Genomic DNA, 20,399 nt, shown 5'->3' on the forward strand with positions numbered 1-20,399 from the left:
GTTCCTTTCCCTAAAGGTAGGGACTGGCTTCTGTTGCTCATCCCACTCTTCAGGCCCATTGTGCAGGTTTTTGCAGGCTGCTTCTGAGCACTACAGATCCTGCTTCCTTCCCCTGTAGGCTTCTGGGTTACTGGATCTCTCTTCTCTCAGTCAGCATTAGTATAGGTGTGGTGACTTTCCAGTGGTGCTTTAACAGATCCACAGCCAGAAAGGTGGGCCCAGGTCAGCTCCTGTGGTGCAGCAGATCCAGTACTGGGCTCATTGATGCCCATGTTAATTGTGAGTAAAAAAAAATCTACTTTTGTGTGGCTTGTTCCAAAACCCAGTCAGGATCTCTTAGGTGAGTTCAGTTACCCTTTCAGCACTGCAAATAAGATATTCAGGTGAGAGAATCAGAGCTTTCTGTGCTTAGGCATTCTTTACATACATTATAGCTGCCATTTTTAGGTGAAGTGCAAGGTTTCTTTGCCTTGTCACATCTAACATGATTGGCGTCATTCACCTGCATCGACTGGAAATTAGTAAAACCTTTTGTGTGTCAGAACTGACTGCACAAGACTGAGAGAGCTGGGCTGGGGCAGCCTGGAGAAGAGAAGGCTTCTGAAGGGGAGACCTTAGAGCAGCTCCAGTGCCTAAAGGGGCTGCAGGAAACCTGGAGAGGGGCTGGGGACAAGGGCCTGTAGGGACAGGCCAAGGGGAATGGCTTGAACCTGCCAGAGGGGAGACTGAGCTGAGCTCTTAGGCAGAAGCTCTTCCCTGTGAGGGTGCTGAGGCGCTGGGACAGGGTGCCCAGAGAAGCTGTGGCTGCCCCATCCCTGGCAGTGTTCAAGGCCAGGTTGGACACAGGGGCTTGGAGCAAGCTGCTCCAGTGGAAGGGGTCCCTGCCTGTGGCAGGGGTTGGGACTGGGTGAGCTTGAAGGTCCCTTCAACCCAAACCATTCCATGGTTCATCTTTCTGGTTTGGAAATTGCTCTTGGTGAAGTATTTGCCCTGTTGTGTGTCAGGGTTCACACTGCTCGCTTCCTCCAGCAGGAGCCTGTGCACAATATTTGCTGTTTTGGGTGGTTTCTGGAGGCACCATACTCCATGGACTGCTGCATTTGCCAGAAACTGGATGCAATACTTTAAGAAAGTGCAAGGGAGTAAGTGAATAGGAGCGTTGAATGAGGGTCTCATCCTGGTGTCTTTCACTGGTACATTTTTACAGCTTTCTTTTAAGCTAAGCATGATACATGAGCTCTGCTCTTCAGTAAAAACACTTTAACAGCAGTAGCAGCAGTAAACATCAGAAGCGTGGCACTAATACTGTTCCATGTCATCCCCTATGCTGCATTCTCCAAAAGCAGTGCTTCCTGAATGACTTGGCAGTGTGAAAAGTAGTGCCTTGCTACGAGTAGTGCTGCGATGGCAATCCCAGAAGGAGCAGGTGAGTCCTACCTGAAACCTGGTAAGCGGGCAAGAGATCAAATGGAGAAAGCAGGGCCACCACTTGAAAGGATGGTTTAGACAATGCTAACAGGTCATGAAGCAAACATCAGCCTGAAAGAGGGTGTTAGAGGCAGACTGCAGCCATTTGGGGCTAGAAAAACACCAGATTTGTGAGAAAGCTTTTCTTCCTCTGTCAAATATATCTTATTTGTTACCTGCCTCAGAGGGCTCGCATCCGGAAAATGTCATTTCTTTTCTCCATAGAATGTAAATGTTCATTCCAGATGATACAGACACAAACCTCAATTTCTCAGCCTCACTGTAGGTTTCTGAACATGGAATGAGTCTTTCTGAGAAATGGATTTCTTACTGAATACATACACTTCTGTACTTTCAGAAATGAAGGGTACTTCTGATAGCTTTAACCTCTTTCTCTACCAAGTCCCCATTTTTAGCAATGGAAACTTATTCCAAGCATCTGAATTCTTTCCAGTTTTTGGTAGTGATCCTACCTGTTCTACAGGAGGTGGCTTAGCCCCTTCACCTCTTCCGGGGCCAGGCTTCTCAGTGGGCAGTGGTGTTCAAAAAGCACCAGTCTATCACTGTGGGTGAGCATCCTTTAGTCTCCTGCTCTGTTTAGTATCTCTGAACATCTTTGTGTCTCACTTAGACACAAAGTCACATTCTGACTTCTTTGAAACTCATTTCATATTTCTTAGAATCAATACACTTCAAAGGCAGCAGCAGAAATGCCAGGCAGTCAATAAGCCCAGTCAGATTATGCTAGAAGTAAAAGTGATGTGTTGTAAGGGCAACGTTTTCTTAAGGAACTGCTATTCAGGCCTATTTGTTGTTTTCAATTGGTCTGATTTAGTGGCTCAGGCAGGGGCTGCACTGGAGCATTCCGACCCTAATTTGATTTCTAAAGCTGCCATTCAGGTACTAAGGAAATAAAAATATGTGATAAAACCACCTTGTGACAGCAGACATATAGCTCCTGATGTGCTTAATGCACAGCGTACCTGCGGGGAAGATACTACAAGGGTTCATGCCACGAGCACCCGCGTTTCGTATCCCATTGGAGTTGCATGTTTTGCTCTCGTGGCTTTGATCGCCGGGCCCCTGGGAGGAACATGGAAAAACGGGAGACTGGTTGTGTTCTTCCAGAACTGTTGCCCTAAAGGGATGTTTAAACAAAAAGCCCAAATTACTGCCAGTGAGAAGTGCCAGATTGACAGCTTCAGGAGCGAAGCGCTTCACCTGTTTGCAGGCTGCCCACGTTTTATCTGCTGGAGCTGTCAGCCCAGTATCTTGCTCAGCACAAAATGGATTCTTTTCTTTCTAAACTGTCCTCGTGTCTCCAAATCGCTCAGTCCCACATCTGAGACAGATTCAGGCAGCACTAATGGGGGTAACACGCCGCAGAGCTGAAAACTAGGAAGAAATGCTGGCAGATTTGCCCTGTTCTTGGAGATGCTTTAAATTTGCAAGAGGCTCGAAATGATTTAAAACTTAAATGTATGCAAAATGATTCAAGGCATAGCTCTGCTTTCAGACTAGAAGCTGCTGGGAGCAGAGCTTGTTTCTCTCCTTAGCAAATCGAGGCTTTATCGCTGTTGCTGCTCTCTTGAAAGAAACCTTCATGCTCTCCTCCGACAGCTGCCCAAACAAGGTCTTGTCCAGCCTTTTGCAGCACGTCCAGGAGCTGCAGCATAGAATCATGGAATGGTTTGGGTTGGAAGGGACCTTAACGGCCATCTCGTTCCAACCTTCTACTAGAGCAGCTTGCTCCAAGCCCTGTCCAGCCTGGCCTTGAACACTGCCAGGGAGGGGGCAGCCACAGCTGCAGGACCCCCTGCCCTCCTTGGTAGGAAGGTGCTTTGAGAGACACCATGGTCATGGTGCACAGATCGTGTGGCAGGAGGTCAATGCCAAGAGATGAGTCCTCCAGGACTCCAGGCATCCTTCAGTGGCACCTGATGAGCCTGAGGAGTAGAGACCTGTGTGAACGAGGGCTTGGATCTGTTGCTTTATGGCATTGGTAATGAGCTGTTGAATTTACTGGCTCGAGTCAGATTAGGTCTCTGCACTTTAATGCATGGATAAATTGACATCTAAAGCTACACAGTAAGATCTGGAATGTGCCTGATGCATGAACCTGAAGACCTGCTATGAAGTTTCATTCTACAGCTCTTTGAGCTTGTCCCTTTTTCAGTGACATGGTAAAAATGAAGTCTGGTGTTTTTTCCGTGAAAACCCCATTATATTTGTATGAAGTTCCTTCACAGCATCTGAAGGGGTGATGAGGTCTTAAGGAGCATTCCAGCAGGAGGAAGCAGACCAAAAACTAAAGGGCTGTGAGATGTGTATGAACAAGATAATTGTTCATTCCAGCAAACAGGACTCTGTCCCTGTCCCAACCTGTTGTCCAGTGTCCATATTCATTCCCATTGCTGTGGATCATTGTCCCTGTCTTCACCACATCATTGCAATGATGGGTGCCTCTGGCTTTGAACTGTTAAATTACTCGACTAATGTAATTTTGTTCGTGTTTACTATTCTGTCACAAGGTTCTAAACCAACTCTGTGCCTCCAGTTTCTGCCGTTTAAAGCAGAGGAGACTTGGGGCTCCCAGAAGCATTAAATATGTATACTCAGTTTTGAAGACCTAAAGCAATAAACAGCTTGAGATACAAACCAGCCATGACTGACCAGCAACAGCAATGGGCACTCGTGGGAGTTGTAGATGCTGACCCAACAGTGGGATCTGTCTAGTCTCAATTTGATGCATGAGGCTTGCTCCATTTGTAATGTGGCTTTGTCTTCCCACTCGCAGGACTCCGCCGGTGCAGATGATGAGCCCCCTGAGCAGTGGATGGCTTCCAGAGCTGGGAGAGACGGCAGCAGGAAGCCACCGGGACGCATGCCTTAGCCTCTCGTGTTGTGTGAGTGCAGGGGGTACGGGCTGCATGTGGGGAGAAGTGAAGCAGGGAGCAACTGTGCCAAGAACAGGGGAAATGAAGGATTCCAGCCATGTGACCCAGGACATCAGCTGTGCCTGTCAGGGAATCAAAACCCAAAGTGACAGGGCTGTGCTAGTGACCTGCCATGCTGGGCAGAGGGCAGGTTTAACTGGTATCTCTAAAGTGTGCTGGGATAACCAGGAGCAATGGGCTATATATTTTCCAGGCATCCTCTGTTGCTGGTCTGAGATTGTTTCCTTGATTCCCCAAGCCCAGAAGCAATGACTGTTTCTGTGTCCTGTCAGTTCTCTTCCTCGTTTTTAGCCTTTCTCCTCTCCGTTTGGAATTGCCCTCACACCACTGCAGTCTCCTTTCCCTGCCTTGCCTGGCACTGGCACCAGGAGCAAATGGGGTAGTGTTTACACAGCAGTGCAGCTGCTGGACTCAGGAGATGTGAAGTGTGGACCTGCTGTGCTCCCTTCGGTGACTCACACCACCTCTCCCTGCTTCTGATCTCCTTCAGCCTTCCTGCCAGGCTGACCTTCTCTGGGGAAAGGACTTGCTTTAGTGTGTGATCCTACTGTGTCTAATACAGTAGGACCCAACCTCAGGTAAGACCTTTAGGCACTCCCATTATATGAATGAGAACAAGATTGTTGGTGTCAGTAATTAACATTCCTGTGGGATTGTTGGAAGTGCTTTGGGATAAACACCACCTGGAATCCTCATTTGGCTTATGTGTTTTTTAAGCTGTAGAAGAGGCTGATCCTCTTCACACGAGAGGGCATGGACCATCTGCCTCATCTCTTACTGGATATGCAACAAAGTCTTGCAGCCAAAGATGGGTTACAGTGCCCCAGTGAGAAGTGGGACACTGGAAAAGTGAGGGCATTGAAGGTGGGGAAGAGGAGTGGAGACTCCATTATCAGTTTGTCTCCAGTAATGATCTCATCTGAGAACAAAGGCAATATGACAGCCACCAAAACAGAGAAAAATACCAAACTAAGTGCCACTGATAACAATGTGAATGCCTGTGGCACAGTGTCATCCCATGACAGGCTTCCAGAGATGAAATCTCACACTGGTTTCATGGATGGAAAAATCCGATTGACTGCAATAACATCCGGCTTTCCCCTTGGGGTTACCTGCATTTCTCTCCTGAATGCCCAGACAGCCATAGCCCACGTTGTTATGCACATGCTGATAACAATTAAATTATTCTTTTCCTTTCGAGTGTGGATTGGATGCAGTAATCCCTGCCTTTTGGATTCTAGGTTCCCTCTATCTACACCTGAAATCCCTAAATAAACAAACACTGGATTAGACCTCAACAGCTCCCTCTGCTCAGCAACTGAAGCCTTTAAAAGCATTTCACACCAACTGCTCTGCTCGTGTTTCAGACTCTCTTCACCGCTGACTCAAGCCAAGGAGCTCCTTCTTGCTCTCAAACTTGCCAGGGAACTAACCTTAGTTATTGGAAGGTCTGGCTCTGTCTATGACTCTCCCTGACTCTGCTGAGGAGTTGCAATTGTTTATCTGTTGACATCGGGAATGCCGTGAATATGCACTGGGATTAGAGGATTCCTGGCAAGCGGCCCACTAACCTAGGATTTGCTCTGCAGAGTCAGGAGGGTGATTTTTAACCTTAGAGCAGTTTCAAAACCTCAGCTGTGAGCAATAAATGTGAAAAATGAATGGTAAAAGGGGAATCTAGTCCCTCCTGAACAATGAAAGAAGTGCACCTTCCTGGCACTATGGTGCTGGAATTGGCATGGAGACCTAGGCAGGAACCCTCAGAGAGGTCATCACTGCCAGGAGTTGTCAGTGGATGTAGCTGGTGCCTCACACACAAAGGAGGCAGCTCAGCAGGTTAAACTGAAGGTGAGTATCTCACAGCTGTAACTCTTCAGTTTAATGAGCCGGGTCTTTATTTGTGCTGCAGCCCCTTCTTATCCCAAACCTGCCTTAACCAGCTGCTAGAGGATGCCCAGCAATGGAAAATCCTCTGGATAACAATAAATTGGTGCAATGATTCAGTGTCACCTTGCATCCCGCTAAGCAACAGAGAAATTGTGATCAGAAAATTGGCCATAACCAGAGCACCACTGAACAATTGGATCCTAATTTCATCACCCTTCTTGTGGGCAACAGATAATCCCATGCAATTTACAGCAGCTCTGAAGCGGCTCCAAATCTCAGCAGGAGTCAGTTCTAGCCTCGGGACAGAGGAGTCACAGCAGATCAGTGAAGCTGTCATTGTTCCATAAGAACTGCACCAAACCCAATAGCTGGTTTGAAATACAAAGCACCTCAAGCACAAGACAAAACTTTAGTTGCCATCATTAAGGTCTTTCTCTGCATCCCTCTCTGGGAAATACCGTTTGTCCATGCAATGACCGTGCACACACTCCCAAAGAAGGTAAATGTTGACCTGAGAACTGCAGGATGTTATCGTGTGAATGACAGCATTAAATCCTAGCTGTAAGGCTGAGAGATCTGCAAGAGGAGAAAACCACTTTTCCCACCGAACAGTGGCTGGGGTAGACGAGGTAAATAGAGTATCTCTGACTATTAAAGGGTGAGGGAATGATTTGTACCTGTATATCACACATTTGCAGCCTAAAACTTGCTAGTTTTGTTTAAATCAAGAATGGAAAAGTTTAGAAGTGCCGACATTAATTTGTCCCCTTTGTGCATTTGCATCATGATCCACTACTTAATTGTAATCAGATCACACGCTGTTCCCGGCCTCCCTCGTTGTACACAACAGACTGTACTAATTGTATTTTCTCCTCACTATTCACTGTGTGGCCCGTGCTTTATTTACTGCACACTAGTCAAATATTGTTCTGAAGGCAGATTTATTCATTTCCTCCTGGGTTTTTCCATGGTACTTGTCACTATGGTATCCGAGTGCTTCACAAACTCCTATTCATTTTCTCAGTACTGTTGTTGAGAACTGGTGTGAGCGTTATTTTACAGATGAGGAACTCAGGCATACAGGCAGAATACTAAAAAATGTATCTTTTAATTTTAGCTGTCCAATTAGAAATACTCATGGCCTGGTTTTGTCAGAAAATATAACACGGCAAAGCATCTGATTTAGTCAAAATTGAATAAATTCTCATTCACTGCAGATGTATCTGCAAGTGCTCTTCACTTCTGCAAATCAGACTTCAAAATGTCAAACCAGGCACCTAGGAAGTGAAGCCTGCACAATTAGTGCAGCCCTGTCAAGCCTCTGGTTTGAGCCCTGTGCTGTGCATCCTGCAGGAGCTCTGAGGCTGAAGGCACCTCCCGGAGCAGCAGGCACCCACCCACCTCGATGCAGCGCTGCACTCGCCTTCCCCGCAGTTCCTCACAGGGTACAGGAAATACCTACATCTTGGTTTTAGAGTGCATGAAGTGGAAGTTGCTCAGGCACTTACCCTGACCTTGGTTCGGTGTCTGAGCACTGGCAGCCTTTATTCTGGTCACTTCGTAACTTGGGAGTGTTCTACTTTGCAGCCTAATTACTGTTGGTTTAATACATGTGTATTTCTCCCCCATTTAGAGGTAACCAAAAACCCCAGCAATTTAATCCTGTGTTGCCATTGATGCAGGCCAGCAGCAGCATGGAAACTTATCCTGTATGAGCAACAGAATAGCTTGTATGAGGTCCAGCACTTGGAGAGGATGAGGTATGTTCTCAGTGTATTTCAGACACTTGCTGCCAGTAGAGACATGGGAGTTTTCCAGGTGGTCTTCATTCCCGTTCCTAAATCCTCAGCTTTTTGCTCTGCTTCCTTTCCTCAGCCTGTCCCAGTTCAGTCTGTCCCTGAAATGTTCCCATTTCTACATCACTACCTCTACAGAATTCCCTTTTCTTGGTACCCTTGCTGCATCCCACGCACCCCCTCAGGGTCCCACATCCTCCTCCCTCGCCCTGCTCCAGCTCTCCTGCCTGATCCCTTTTGCCCAGCAAGTTCTCCTTCAGCCCGTAGCCAGAAAACAGATAACTCCTGCTCCACCTGGGCTGCACATCCTTCTCCTGGCTGTTTTCTCTCATTCCCAGTCTGTTTTCAAGTCTTCTCCCACAGAAGGTTGGCTTCCAGACTCTTGCATGTGGGCTTTGCTTTATCCCTCCCTCCAGGCAGACCCAGTTTCCCCTTCCAACTCCCTGTTTCCCTTCACTGCTGTGGAGAACCTGTCTTTCTCCAGGCCCTTTGTGCCTGCCAACTTACTTGTCCCGGAGCCAGTTCTTGTCCCCATCCCATGTTCTTCAGGGAGCTTTCTGCTCAGTGTTTCCCAAGAGGACTGGAAGGACGGGTTCCTTGCTTGCCCTTCCTGCCTTCCGAGACTTGGCATGGTCCGGAGCAGTTGGGAACTGGAACTGCAGGTCCAGCTCCGACTCCTGCAGCCTTGGGCTGTGATGTGCTGGTAACCCCCCCACTGAGCACAGAGAGGATCCTCAGGCGGGTTTTCCATGGTGGATTTTGAGGGAACACCTCTCACAAAATGACCTTGTTTTCAGAATCCAAGATCCCCAACAGAAGGAATGAAAGAAGAAACGTTTATAATTTAACCCGAGGGGTGGATTTAAGATGCTTAAATTTCAACACAGTGGTTAGTCTGGCACTATTAACAGTGACTGAAGGTAGGATTTTATGGTGGGAATTGCTAACCAGCTTTAATAGGAGTTATGCCACCAGCCCTGCCTTTTAATCAGTGCTTCCACTTTCTGTATAAATTACAGTTCTTTCCTGGTAATCCTTCTGGCATATCAGATATCCGCGGAGCTCGGCAAGCATAATACAGCGAAACCCAAACATCCTTCTGAGGAGGTAATTACTCATCCTTGAGAAAACGCTCCGGGGTATTTTTAGTGGAGGACAAAACCCCTGTTTCCTGACAGCAGAACTACAGAATAATGAGGTTTCACCATGAGAAGCACTCCAGACACCTGTATGGGCTGCGAGCTTGGGCTCATGGTGATGGTGCATCAGTCCCGCGTGTGGCGGTGTCTGTGCACACACACCTGCGTTTGGTGCCCTGCAGAATGTGTCAGCGTCTGCCTCGCTGCAGAGCCTCCAAATAAACAAATGTGCAAATCCCACTGGATCAAGGGTAATTTCATGGGAATAGGCATCTGCACCAAGCAGGACTCTGTCGCCACAGGCACGGAGCACAGCAAAGTGAATGTCCCTGAAATCATTCCTTGCTGCCTTAGCAGGAGTCTCACTACCAGGGCAGAGGCCCTTTTCTGAAACAAGTGATTTTAAACTAGTTTTAAACCATTCTGCAACACAAACACCCATTTTGGGTGGATGGACCCGTGTTTCACCTCCTGCAGTGCCCCAGGGGTTCACTTATCTCATGGTTACCGCTTCTGGAGTCCTATGTAATTAATGTACTGGAAAGAGACAATTCAATTAGTCAATAATAAAATGAGTGAGGATAGCGGGCACATTGTAACAATGTAATTTAGTGGGCAACAAGCTGAGATGGAAAAATATCAGGGTACACTTCACATGATTAATGAAGGAGGAATGTGCGTTTATAGCCGTTACTGTGTCCTCTGTCAGGATACAGCACCCAGCAGCAAGAGTGAACCCGGCTGGTGATGCTGCAGCATTCAGACGACCTGGACTTGAATGCCAAATGCTGTGTAAAACGAATTACCCCCAGGAGGATGGAAACATTTCATTTGCCTTTTCGAAGTACGTTTGGTCTTTTCCTCACAGGTATTTAGCCTCTGGCTTGTTGAGAAACACACTGGTCGTGAAGGCCGCAGTCAGCGCGGAGCAGCGGGGATCTCTCCCCCCCCCCCCCACCAAACGAGGTCCCGCAGGTTATTTTCACGGGGGCAGTGAGGTTTCCCTGTTCTCGGCAGCTCCGGAGGCCCGATCGCCGCCGGACCCCAGCACCGCACGGCCCAGCGAGCCCCGCTGCGCCCGCCAGACCCGCGCGTTCCCATGGGCGGCCGCACCTGCGGATGTGCCCAAGGCTCCGGCTACGCGGGGAGAACACGCGTTCATGGCACTGCGGGCTGCCCCGCATCGCCGCCGGGAGCGCCGCGACACGGGCACGGACCCAGCCCCGCGGAGCTCCCCCCCGGAGCCCCCCTCAGGGGCTGAGGGAAGGGTCCCGCTCCTCAGCGGCGGCTCCCGCCCCCCCCTCCGCGCATGCGCGCTGGTGTCACCGGCGGGCGCGCGCGCGCGCACACCTGGCGCGAGGGTCGGCGGCGGGAGCGGCGCGCGCGTGGGGGTGGGGGGGGAGGGGAGCGGCGAGGCGCATGCGCACGGCGGGTCGGGGCGGGGCGGGGGGTGTGGGCGGGAGGCGGTGAGGGGCGGGGCGCGCGGCGGGCGCCCCTCAGGCTCCGTGTGAGGCGGCGGCGGCGGAGCGAGGCGCTGGGACCGGCCCGCCATGGACTGACTGCTCCGCGCCGGGCCCCGCTGCTCAGCGCGGCGGCTGAGGGAGCCCCGCCGCCCGGCCTAGCGCCGCCGCCTCGGGAGTGCCGCAGGGGCTCGGCGGAGGAGCGCGCCCCGGCCGGCGGAGCAGGCAGGAGGAGCCCCCCCCGGGGGAGGGGCTGCCGCTGGGTGCCCGGCTGCCGGGCGCGGGGAGCGGAGCGATGGCGGCGGGGAGAGCCCGGCGGCTCCTCGGCTCCCTCTGGATCGCCCTTCTCCTCGGGCAGCCGGACCCGGCCGGCGCCGCCGCTCGGAGCGGCTCCCAGAGCCTCCTCACAGGTGAGGGGCTGGGCGAGACCCTGTCAGTGGTGGCGGGGAAGGGGGCGCTGAGGGGGTGCGAGCCGTCGCGATGGTGGTGGGAGGGGGGGGCGGTGCCGGTCTGAGCGGGTCCCGGCGGCGGGGGGCTGCGGTCGGACGGTGTGGGCTCGGCTCGGCGCGGTGCGCGCACCAGCAGAGGCCACTGCTGCCTCCGCAAGCGGGCGGTCACCGCCGCCGCCTGGCGCGGAGCGGGAGGCACCTGAACCCGGTTACCGCAGCGTGAACGCGGGAGCGAGTCACCTGCGCTCCGTGCTGTGCCCGCGTCTGCGGGCGGGAGCGCACCTGGGACGAGTGCGAGCTCCAGCGGGCTCCTTCTGGGCTCGGAGCACCCGGCCGGTGTTAGTGGAACCGGTAGGGACCCTTTACCGGAGAGGAGGTGTCAGGCAACCTGTGGAGAGAGCGGAACTTAACTGGAAACTGCGCCGCAATAGCCCAGAAATGAGCGGTCTGGCAGCGGTTCAGCCGCTGCCGTTCTCACACCTTTTACCATTGTTACCTCTAACGATCCGTTATTGAATCCTGGTTCTTCATAGGCTACGGAAAACGTAATCTCATCCAGGTGAATGAAGCACGGTGTGTGCATGAGGAGGCTTTCTGAACAGGCTCTTGTAAAAGGCTGTTAAACCATGGAAGCTTCCCCAGGTTTGCAGTGGTGTTGTCTGCTCGTTTGGCGAAATACTGTCTTTGAAAAGTAACTTTTTATTTTTTCCCTTTGTCAGCAACAAACTAGTAGAGAGCTTAAAAGAAAACCTGCTCTTGAATGCTGAATGATAGGCTTTCTTTTCAGATCCTCCCCTGTAGGTTGCATCTTGATAGTTAAAAAGCAAGCTCGTTGAAGCGGGATTTGGAAGATGCTGCTTAAATGAGTGGTTTTAAGCTTCGTGGAGAAGTGAGACTGGTTAAACTCTGCTATTAAATAGTGTAATTGTCTTGTTCCAAATCACACAGTAATGTCTGTGGTAGTCCTCACCTAGGAATACTGCTGATGCAGCCAGGTACGCTGACTCCTGTTGACAGGGGATGGATTTATTCTGTTAACACTGTACAGGCTTTGCAGATTCCAGGTCTGAAGCAGTTATGCTTTTGTATTTTGGAAAGTATTGTACTTGGGCTCAAGGATCTACTGTATGTGTGTAATAGGTAGGTTACTTCTTGATGTGTGAGATCTTTTTCAGTACTTGCTGCTCTGTGGAGAGCTTGCTGTAGTTATTGTTGGGTTGATTGCTCTTTGCTACGTTAAAAAATGCTTTATGGTTGAGGAATTCACATTGGTAGGTGAGGTTCTAGCTGTTGAAGTTAAATGTGGGAATTAAGTCAGCAAAGGGGAAGTCATATGCTGAAATATGGGACATAAAACCTTTGTTGAAGGTGACTGTTTATCAGAGGGGGAATTCGGAAGCTTCCTTATGGAGGCCTTGGAAGTCTGAGTTGGTGAATTCCTGCTCTCTCCTCTTTCTGTTTTGTGCCATGGCAGTGGGTCTTGCCCTGTTTCTTCTCTGGTGAGGACCAGATGCCAGGCTTTCCCTCACCCTGAGGGTGTTGTTACCAGTTGTTTAGAGGGAGAGGCTTTCTTGATTGGTAGTCTTAATGAGGATAAGATCCTTCATGCATAGTGATGAATTCCATTTGCATTTGTACTGTTTTCCACCTGAATATTCCTGTTTTTTCTTAATTGGAAGATGTTCCACATACTTTCATATTTGGCAGGTGGGAGAGGGACACTCAAGTCCTTCTTTGCTTTTTGAGGAGGGAGTGTAGTACAGATACTTTGCTATTCTCTTTGTGTTCGAGATTCAAGTGTGACAGTGCTGGCTTCTGTCCCATGTCATGTATGGAGCTTGATCTCTGTAACGCGCTCAGAAGAGGCTTGTTCGGTTGGTGTGAAGGGCTGGAGAGGCAGAGGAGCTCCTAGTGTCTAGGTCCAGCTGGAGTTGAGCTGCATGACTTGTGTCTCTGACTGTCCAGACTGCTCTGCTGCTTGCTATGTCTGGAATTGTAGGGTTTTTTAATGCCAAGAAGAAAAAAAATGTCAATTTTGGTGTTGGTGAAGGTGACCTAAATGAGCAGAAATGATAGATTTGGAAGCCTATATTCCCTCTGTGTAGCTGTGTATGTTTGGGGGACATTTGATTCCATCTATAAATAACCAGTCATTGCTCTCTGAAGAAGAAAAGAGAGCAGCTGAATTATTTTTTTGGGAAAAAAGTGTTTAACCTCATTTATTTTTGTGTGTAAATGCCAGTGCGTTTTCTAGACTGATTGGTTGCTTTGCAAATAAGGCAAAATGAGTTACTGATGTTAGAATGGGGACAACATTTCACTTAGCTAAGGGAATAAACCCAAGAAAATCGGTAGTAGAGAAGGACCAGATTAAGCTACAACCTGCTTCCTGTAACTGTTCAAAACTCACTTGAGATTAACAGAACTTTGATCTATACAGTTTTGCATTATTAAGTATAAGATTGAAGTTGGTGTCCCCTTTTAATTTTTGATAGGAAAGCTGTGATAACCTATGCACACCATTAAGATTGCAAGGTAGATTGTTCAGAAGCAGGAGTTTTGTTCTGTCTCTCCCTGGTATTTGTGAAGTCCTTGGAATCAACATGTATTTTGGTGTTAAAGGATAAACTGGCAGTTTTGGAAGTTCATGATCAAATGTAATTAGAAACTGGGCATGAAAGCTGTGTGAGACTCAGAACTGCACAGGTGTGTTTAGCCACATGATTACAGATCATTGGTGCAGTGTGTGCTGCTCTATCATGGAATCCCAGACTGGTTTGGGTTGGAAGGGACCTGAAAGCTCATCCATCCAACCCCTGCCACGAGCAGGGACACCTTCCACTGGAGCAGCTTGCTCCAAGCCCCTGTGTCCAACCTGGCCTTGAACACTGCCAGGGATGGGGCAGCCACAGCTTCTCTGGGCACCCTGTGCCAGCGCCTCAGCACCCTCACAGGGAAGAGCTTCTGCCTAAGAGCTCAGCTCAGTCTCCCCTCGGGCAGGTTCAAGCCATTCCCCCTTTGATGCTGCTTCTGAAGTGTGAGAAGTAAAGAAAATGGGAGCATAGATTGTCTGGGTTCCTTAGAAACATAAGTCATAATTTGTTTCTGTTTTGTGTGTACTTCTTGATTATTTCTAAATATATCACAAGGTAAGTATAGATTAGAAATATTCAGGTCTTGGTTACATCCCAAGTCGCTTAAATACAGGTCTCCAGTTGATGTCCCCGTTTCGTATAAATCTGGGATATGTCAGCCTCGTGTATGATCTGGTAAAAGCAATTTGACCACTTAGAGCTCCTGTGCTGTACAGAGCCCAACACCACTGCTTCTGGCACGTATAATAGGCAGCAGTGGAAAGGTCTGATGTTGGAGCATGTTTCTTGCAAGGGTGAATAAATATTGTTCTAATAATCCTTGGCTTGAGATGCTTTTTGCTGAGGCTGTGGTGCTGCTTTGCTGCTTATCCCTGGCTGTAAGTGCCAAGGTGGCTTTTGCAGTGTGAGTTGTTTAAGAGAATGATTTGACTTGCTTATGAAGCCGTCCTAATAAACTACCAATTTAAATGTTAATTGCACACAGTTGCAAGGTGTGTGTACACACCAGTGCCTAATACTTACCGCAGTGAAAACCAGTGAACTAATACTGTCATCACTTGGCTTAGTTATCTCCTGCTAAATTATCAGTGTGATTTAAGTAAGGAAATCGCACACAATCAATTTTTGTTGATGTAAATAAGAGTATCTGGTTACTCCTGATGTTAAAATGTCCTTGTGTTTGACAAAGCATTAACACTGGCCAAAGATTGTCAGAGAAACTGGACAACTCTGTAGGTACTGAACTGAACTTTGGTGCCTCACCAAGAGGAGAAGGGTGGTAAGTGAGCATGGAAATGGAGGGGGAATTTAAGAAGGCCACACAAAGAGCAATGTGAGGTGTTTCTTAACTTCTACTTCCAAGTTATAAAATCTTTTACCTTGTGCAGCATCAGCCTGCATGTGATACAAGGCTTGAAAGCAGGTTTTTGTACCATCGCTAGTTTGGCATGGAAATAATTTTGTGTATAAATATAGGACAATATGTTTGTAGCTACCTTGGCTAAACACACAGTTTTGCTATATGTGGGATGCTTAAAGTTTCACATCGCATTGTCTTTGAGGAGGTATAACTGAAATTCATGTTGATAACTAAATAATGCTCAATTCCCATGAGGAATCTGCACTGCTGTCAAGATGTCAGTTGATGGGAGGCTTTGCTCCACTTCTGCTTAGCTAGTTTGCAGGGTGCCTGCAGTATTAGAATTCAGCTGGTTGTAGGGCCAAGATTGCAGGTTCTCATGCGTTCAACTTCAGTGCTGGTTACAGAATAGGTTTATGTGTTTCCATATGAATGTTAAGAACTGGGTGTTCAACCCCTCAAGTCTTAGTGCAGTGCTGGGAACCGGCAGCTGAGGCAGTGGTATGTGTTTGCTCAGCCTGGGTGCTGGGTGGAGGGGTGCTGGCCCGGATATTCAGAGGGTGCCACTTGAGCTGAGCATGCTGCACTGTGTGCCTCAAACAGTTAAATGTAATGCTCTAAGGCTGCTGAGCTAAAAAAGAAAGGCAAAACAGTTCTTAATAGAGAAAATGTATCAGCGTTGTGGAAACAACAGTCATATTTTACTGATTGGATGCTATTGATCTAGTTCTCCAGTTAAATTGCCAAGATGAAAGGGGTAATCCTGATTAATTCCATATAAATAGATAAACACAATTTGTATGCGTGTCGTTGCAGAGTTCTTTAGGAAAACTGAAAGCCAGGCTTTAGATGGTCTATTATGGTCTATTAGGTACTTTAATTTTAAATGGCTTTTTTACCACTTAGTATTTATCCTGAAGAGAATATCTTAATTTTACAAAATAAGCAGACTATCAATTAATGAGAAGATCTTTTTGCATCAATTAAAATAGCTTTATATATATATATAAATATATATATATTTAAGCTGCCCTTACCGAAGGGAGTGAAGGAATTGAGGAATTAGGAGTGTTCTGCTGCTGAACTTTCCTGGAGTTTGTGTTATTCCCTGGAGTATGCAACAATCACGAGATGCTTGAGTTGTGTAGAAAGTGATTCAATATTTGATTTTAATGAAAACTATTCAATGCCCCTTTAACAATCGGATTAAGAAGTAAATTGCTACAGAGCAAAAGGAGTTTATATTTTTACACTGTGACTGGCCAGTATCACCCTGCTCCTGGCTTCTGGATCTTTTGGGATACCTGAAAGGGATTGGATGTGTTAGTAGGAAGACAGGCACAGCTGAATCCCTCAGGGCACTGTTCTGAAGGGGCTCTCCAGCTCGGGAGCTCGCTGGGCTCCAAATACAGACTTGTGCTTTCTTTTATGATGTTTGCTGATTCTTACTGCCAGTCTTTGGGCTTTCTCAGTTCAGCTATGGGTTTGCTGTTGTGATGTGACCAGGGCCGAGCATGGCTTTTTTAGGAAGGAACCTATGGATACTCTATGATGTTAAGGTTTTATTTTTCTTATTCCTCTTGCAATTTAGTTTTGATAGAGTTCAGTAAAACCTTGTCTTGAGTTGGTAAGTTGATCAAGAAAAGCTGAATTGCATGTTAGCAGTTTTTCCCTTCAAAACACATCCTTCCGCATACATTAGCAGTGAATCTTCTCTGCTGTTGAGTAGTTAGAGCAGCTGGCTCGGTACTGGTTACCACAGAAGCAACTCAGATGCTCTGCTTAGGCTGAATTTCTTCATTTGCACGTTTTAATCTCTTGACGTGTTTTTCTTGGTGCACTGGATAGGTGTTGGCTCATGTGAATGACTTCTTTTTATAGTATGAATTTCAACAGTTTAGTTACTTTGTATCTCATAGAAGCTCAATAATTTTTGGTATTCTCACATCATATTGTTTAGTCCCGAGGTCTTTTAAAAGTGGAAAACCTGTTCTGTGGTTAAATTGCCCACCACTTTAATGTGCTACTGCGCTTTGTAGTTAAAATAGGTAAGTTTTAATTGTTACCTGTGGATCTTGCTGTGCTTCTGTTGGTTTTTTTTTTAACACACACACACCCCCCACACCCCCCCCCCGACTGCATGTATTTGCTGGGCTTTTTCACTTTCCACTTAAAGTTTTGCTTAATCTCTCCTAGTTTTCTAGCCGCCAATGTACTTTATATACTTTTGGGTTCCAGTGAGGTTGTATTTCTGCTTGATCCATGTGACTCTGTTGAACTTTGCCACCTATTTATGTTTTTTTTATTTTATCTTTCTCTTTGGCTTAGAAGCAAGGACAACTTCTGAGGGGTTTTGATTCTAGCTCTGTCCTTACGTATTTGTGGGCTTTTCATATTTTACCTTTGTTTTATTTGATGTCTTTTTTTACATGCCTTGAAGCTGTCACATTTTGTGACACTGGGTCAAAGCATCTGTCAGTAGCCAGCACAGTTGTCTTCCATTAGTATTATTATTATTATACTTTGATAAATTTATCTTCTTTGATGTGCTTTTAACCCTTTTGACATGTGTCTAATGGTGGTGGTGACCTAGAGGTGAAAAATGCAGTGCTGCTACTATGTGTATGGTACTCTGCAGTTTGAGGTTTCTAACAATATAGGCTTAACTGGTGTTTCTTTCCTACTGAACTATTTAAGTTAGACTTCATGTAGTTTTGAACAGACATTGTGCTTTTCTACAGCTTCCATCTATTTGATGTTCTGCATGCAACACCCTGGTGCTACTGACATCACTAACAGGCTGCAGCACTCAGAGGCAACTTCCAGCTCCTTTTTCAGCTCGGTTTTCAGTGTAATGGCCCAGCAGCTTGCTTCTGCTTGGGCCGAAGTAGAGTCAAGTCCTTCTGTATAAACTTCACCTTTCTCAGTTTCCCTCTGTACTTAATGAACCTGAACATCTCTTCTTAACACTGCACCGTAGTGAAACCTTATAATGTAACTGTATCGAGATGGGCTAGAGCCACAAATAGAGGCGTTGGCATATCCCTTCTAAAAGTAGAACAGGCTGCCAAAAGTTGTTGAAGTCATTAGACCTGTCATGACTTTTAAAGCCTCTTGCGCATGTATTGAGGAGCAGAGTATAGCTTGCCTTCTAAATTTTAAGTGGTTACTGTCACACTGGTTAGAAAAAAGAATACTTGCTTGAAACCGCTGGCTGTTGCAGTGTTGTAGATAGCAGAGAGGAAAGCTGGGAATTAACAGGATGAAATCTTTCTGAAAGGAATTGGTAAAGCCATATGTTCCTGTTTGAAAACTGAGAAGGAAGTACCGTGTAAGGGAACTGGAAATAATGGAAAACTGCATCAGAAATGTGTTTCAATGTGGTGGGACACCTGAACAGTTTGTCATATGCGCCTGTGCAGCTGGAATTGGGATTTTCAGTGCTGGGCTGTGAGTGCTCTGGTTGCAGAAAATCCAGGTATTTTGTTATCAGTTTGTGAATCCTTTATTAGAAATGTGGTTGGGCAGATAGGAAGCACAGCAGATAGGGAGTCCTTGCCAAATGTTAATCCTGTTTTCATGTGCTTAGTTCCAGCATTTCAAGCTGGCAGTGCCATTAAAAGGAGGAGGACCTCCATACTATGCCCTTCCATTTGCTTTCACAAGCATTTGTGGAGGACGTAGAGAATTGGATGGGTTCCCTACTCTGCTGCACCATGTGCCTGCCTGAGAACTTGTGTTAGCAGAAGGGAGAGGGTGATGTGAGCATGTGGGGAAGGAGGCTGCCTTTTCTGATGAGGGGTAGAGATTGCCTCAGTGTTTGAACATGAGAAGTACTGTGAATGAAATAAGCCTTGTGTCTTACAGCATACTGGTTTCAGATCTATAGACTAAAATTCAGTCAGAAAGCATTCATTATTTTTTTATAAAAAGAATTTGCTACTAAAATGCTTTGTAAAAAAATCATTTTTAGTTTAGTAATGAATTCTCAATTTAGTTTTAATGACTTCTGGTTTGCTACCTTTTCCCTACCCCCCCTCCCGAAATCTCATTTGTTTGACTGGTTCCAAAGTGGGAATAAAGCTGCAAGTTTCATCTTGCATTTCTTTTCCACAAGGGTAGGTATTTTAAAACTACCAAACAGGTTTACTGAGTGTAAATCAGTGTTCTTCACCTCTCAATTTGTCATCTTTGAGTATAGACAAGTGGTACTCCTCATAGGTGATGTAAATATTGTTGGCCTAGCCTTGAATAAGGAGTCGGAATCTGCAAGGTAACACCACAGCATGTGAATAGAGGTTTGCATATTTAAAATTTGAGTCTTTTTGGGAGGGAGAAGGCAGTTTCTGAACATGGAAGGACAAGAACCCAGTCATCAAATGCATCCAAAGCAGGATCTGTTATATTCTCCCTTCTAGGTAGTGCTAGTTAAAAGCTGTTTCTGGTTCAGCTCGACTGGAGGATCTTGTGCTCATGGTGACAGCCATATCTGCCCTAAATCTAAAGTGTTATTTTTCTAAAGTACTCTTTTCTGGTTGTTTTATTTACTGTTATCAGCTTTTCATTTTACTGCAGAAGTCATTCTAAAGGAAAAAAGCCGGTGTTACGGTTGCTGAAAGTTGACACATGCATTTTGATCTGTCCCCTTTTGTTCTCCATGGAACTTGCTGTGGAGGCACCACTGGTCATGACTCCGTAGCAGAGGCTGAGCTGATGCTTTGGAGCTTCATCTTTGCATTCACATTTGTCAGGCATAGGCATTATTATCTTACCATAACATTTTCTAGGATGTCCTTTGCTTATTTATTCAAACTAAAATGACCTGTAAGAAACAGATTTTTGCCTTTATTTCTGTCTTGTGATAACCTTAAAGAAATGTTTTTCCCAAGTTTAAGCCTGTGAACGAACCAGTCCTGTTTATGCAGAAGGCTTTGAAAGACTTATTGTTTCTGTTATGATTACAGATTAACATGTGGAGCCTATTGTTTGTTTAAATCTAGTTTAGCTGCCGTAATGTGAGTAACTGTGTCATTCTTACCCTGCACGCTGAGGGCTGTTGGTTAAGGTGAGTGGAGGAGGGGGTGTGATGGGGTGATAAAAAAACAAAACCAAAATCAGAACTGGCCTTTGTAGGTTCTGCCTCACAGCTACTGGTGGGATCAAGTGCCCTGTTGGATTGTGACCAAATGCAAAGCTGGACTCACTGCATGATTCCCTTGGGATACAAAGCAGCTGGATTTAATTTCTGATCTCAACCTCAAATCACAACACATTTGGTGAACTACCTGTG

The 20,399-nt window shown here is 46.8% G+C and overlaps 1 protein-coding gene and 1 long non-coding RNA gene across 14 annotated transcripts in view; both read left to right on the plus strand.

Annotated features, from left to right (window-relative positions):
* The first annotated feature begins 4,334 nt into the window (after nucleotides 1–4,334).
* Nucleotides 4,335–8,805, plus strand: LOC133210487 (uncharacterized). Of its 2 annotated transcripts, XR_009724951.1 has the most exons (4): nucleotides 4,335–4,373; nucleotides 4,758–5,002; nucleotides 5,142–6,272; nucleotides 7,945–8,805. It is a non-coding gene; the product is annotated as an uncharacterized LOC133210487 (long non-coding RNA). The 2 variants fall into 2 exon arrangements; XR_009724950.1 differs by having other exon boundaries at nucleotides 4,341–5,002.
* A 2,026-nt stretch (nucleotides 8,806–10,831) lies between these two features.
* The window catches only part of NEO1 (neogenin 1), a 186,144-nt gene continuing 176,576 nt past the window's right edge, over nucleotides 10,832–20,399 (plus strand). For 5 of the 12 annotated variants that reach the window (XM_061349932.1, XM_061349934.1, XM_061349926.1 and 2 more), the window contains exon 1: nucleotides 10,833–11,116. In XM_061349932.1, coding sequence (XP_061205916.1) covers nucleotides 11,002–11,116 — 115 coding nt within the window. In that variant the 5' untranslated portion in view covers nucleotides 10,833–11,001. Of the gene's footprint in view, nucleotides 11,117–20,399 lie in introns of all 12 variants that reach the window. The other 7 variants (XM_061349927.1, XM_061349936.1, XM_061349930.1 and 4 more) reach the window with 3 other exon arrangements.

This window comes from Neopsephotus bourkii, unplaced genomic scaffold, assembly GCF_033783945.1.
Source record: "Neopsephotus bourkii isolate Nb327-2 ecotype Australia unplaced genomic scaffold, CSIRO-AGI_Nbou_v1 NB_463, whole genome shotgun sequence".
NCBI classification, from domain to species: Eukaryota; Metazoa; Chordata; class Aves; order Psittaciformes; family Psittacidae; genus Neopsephotus; species Neopsephotus bourkii.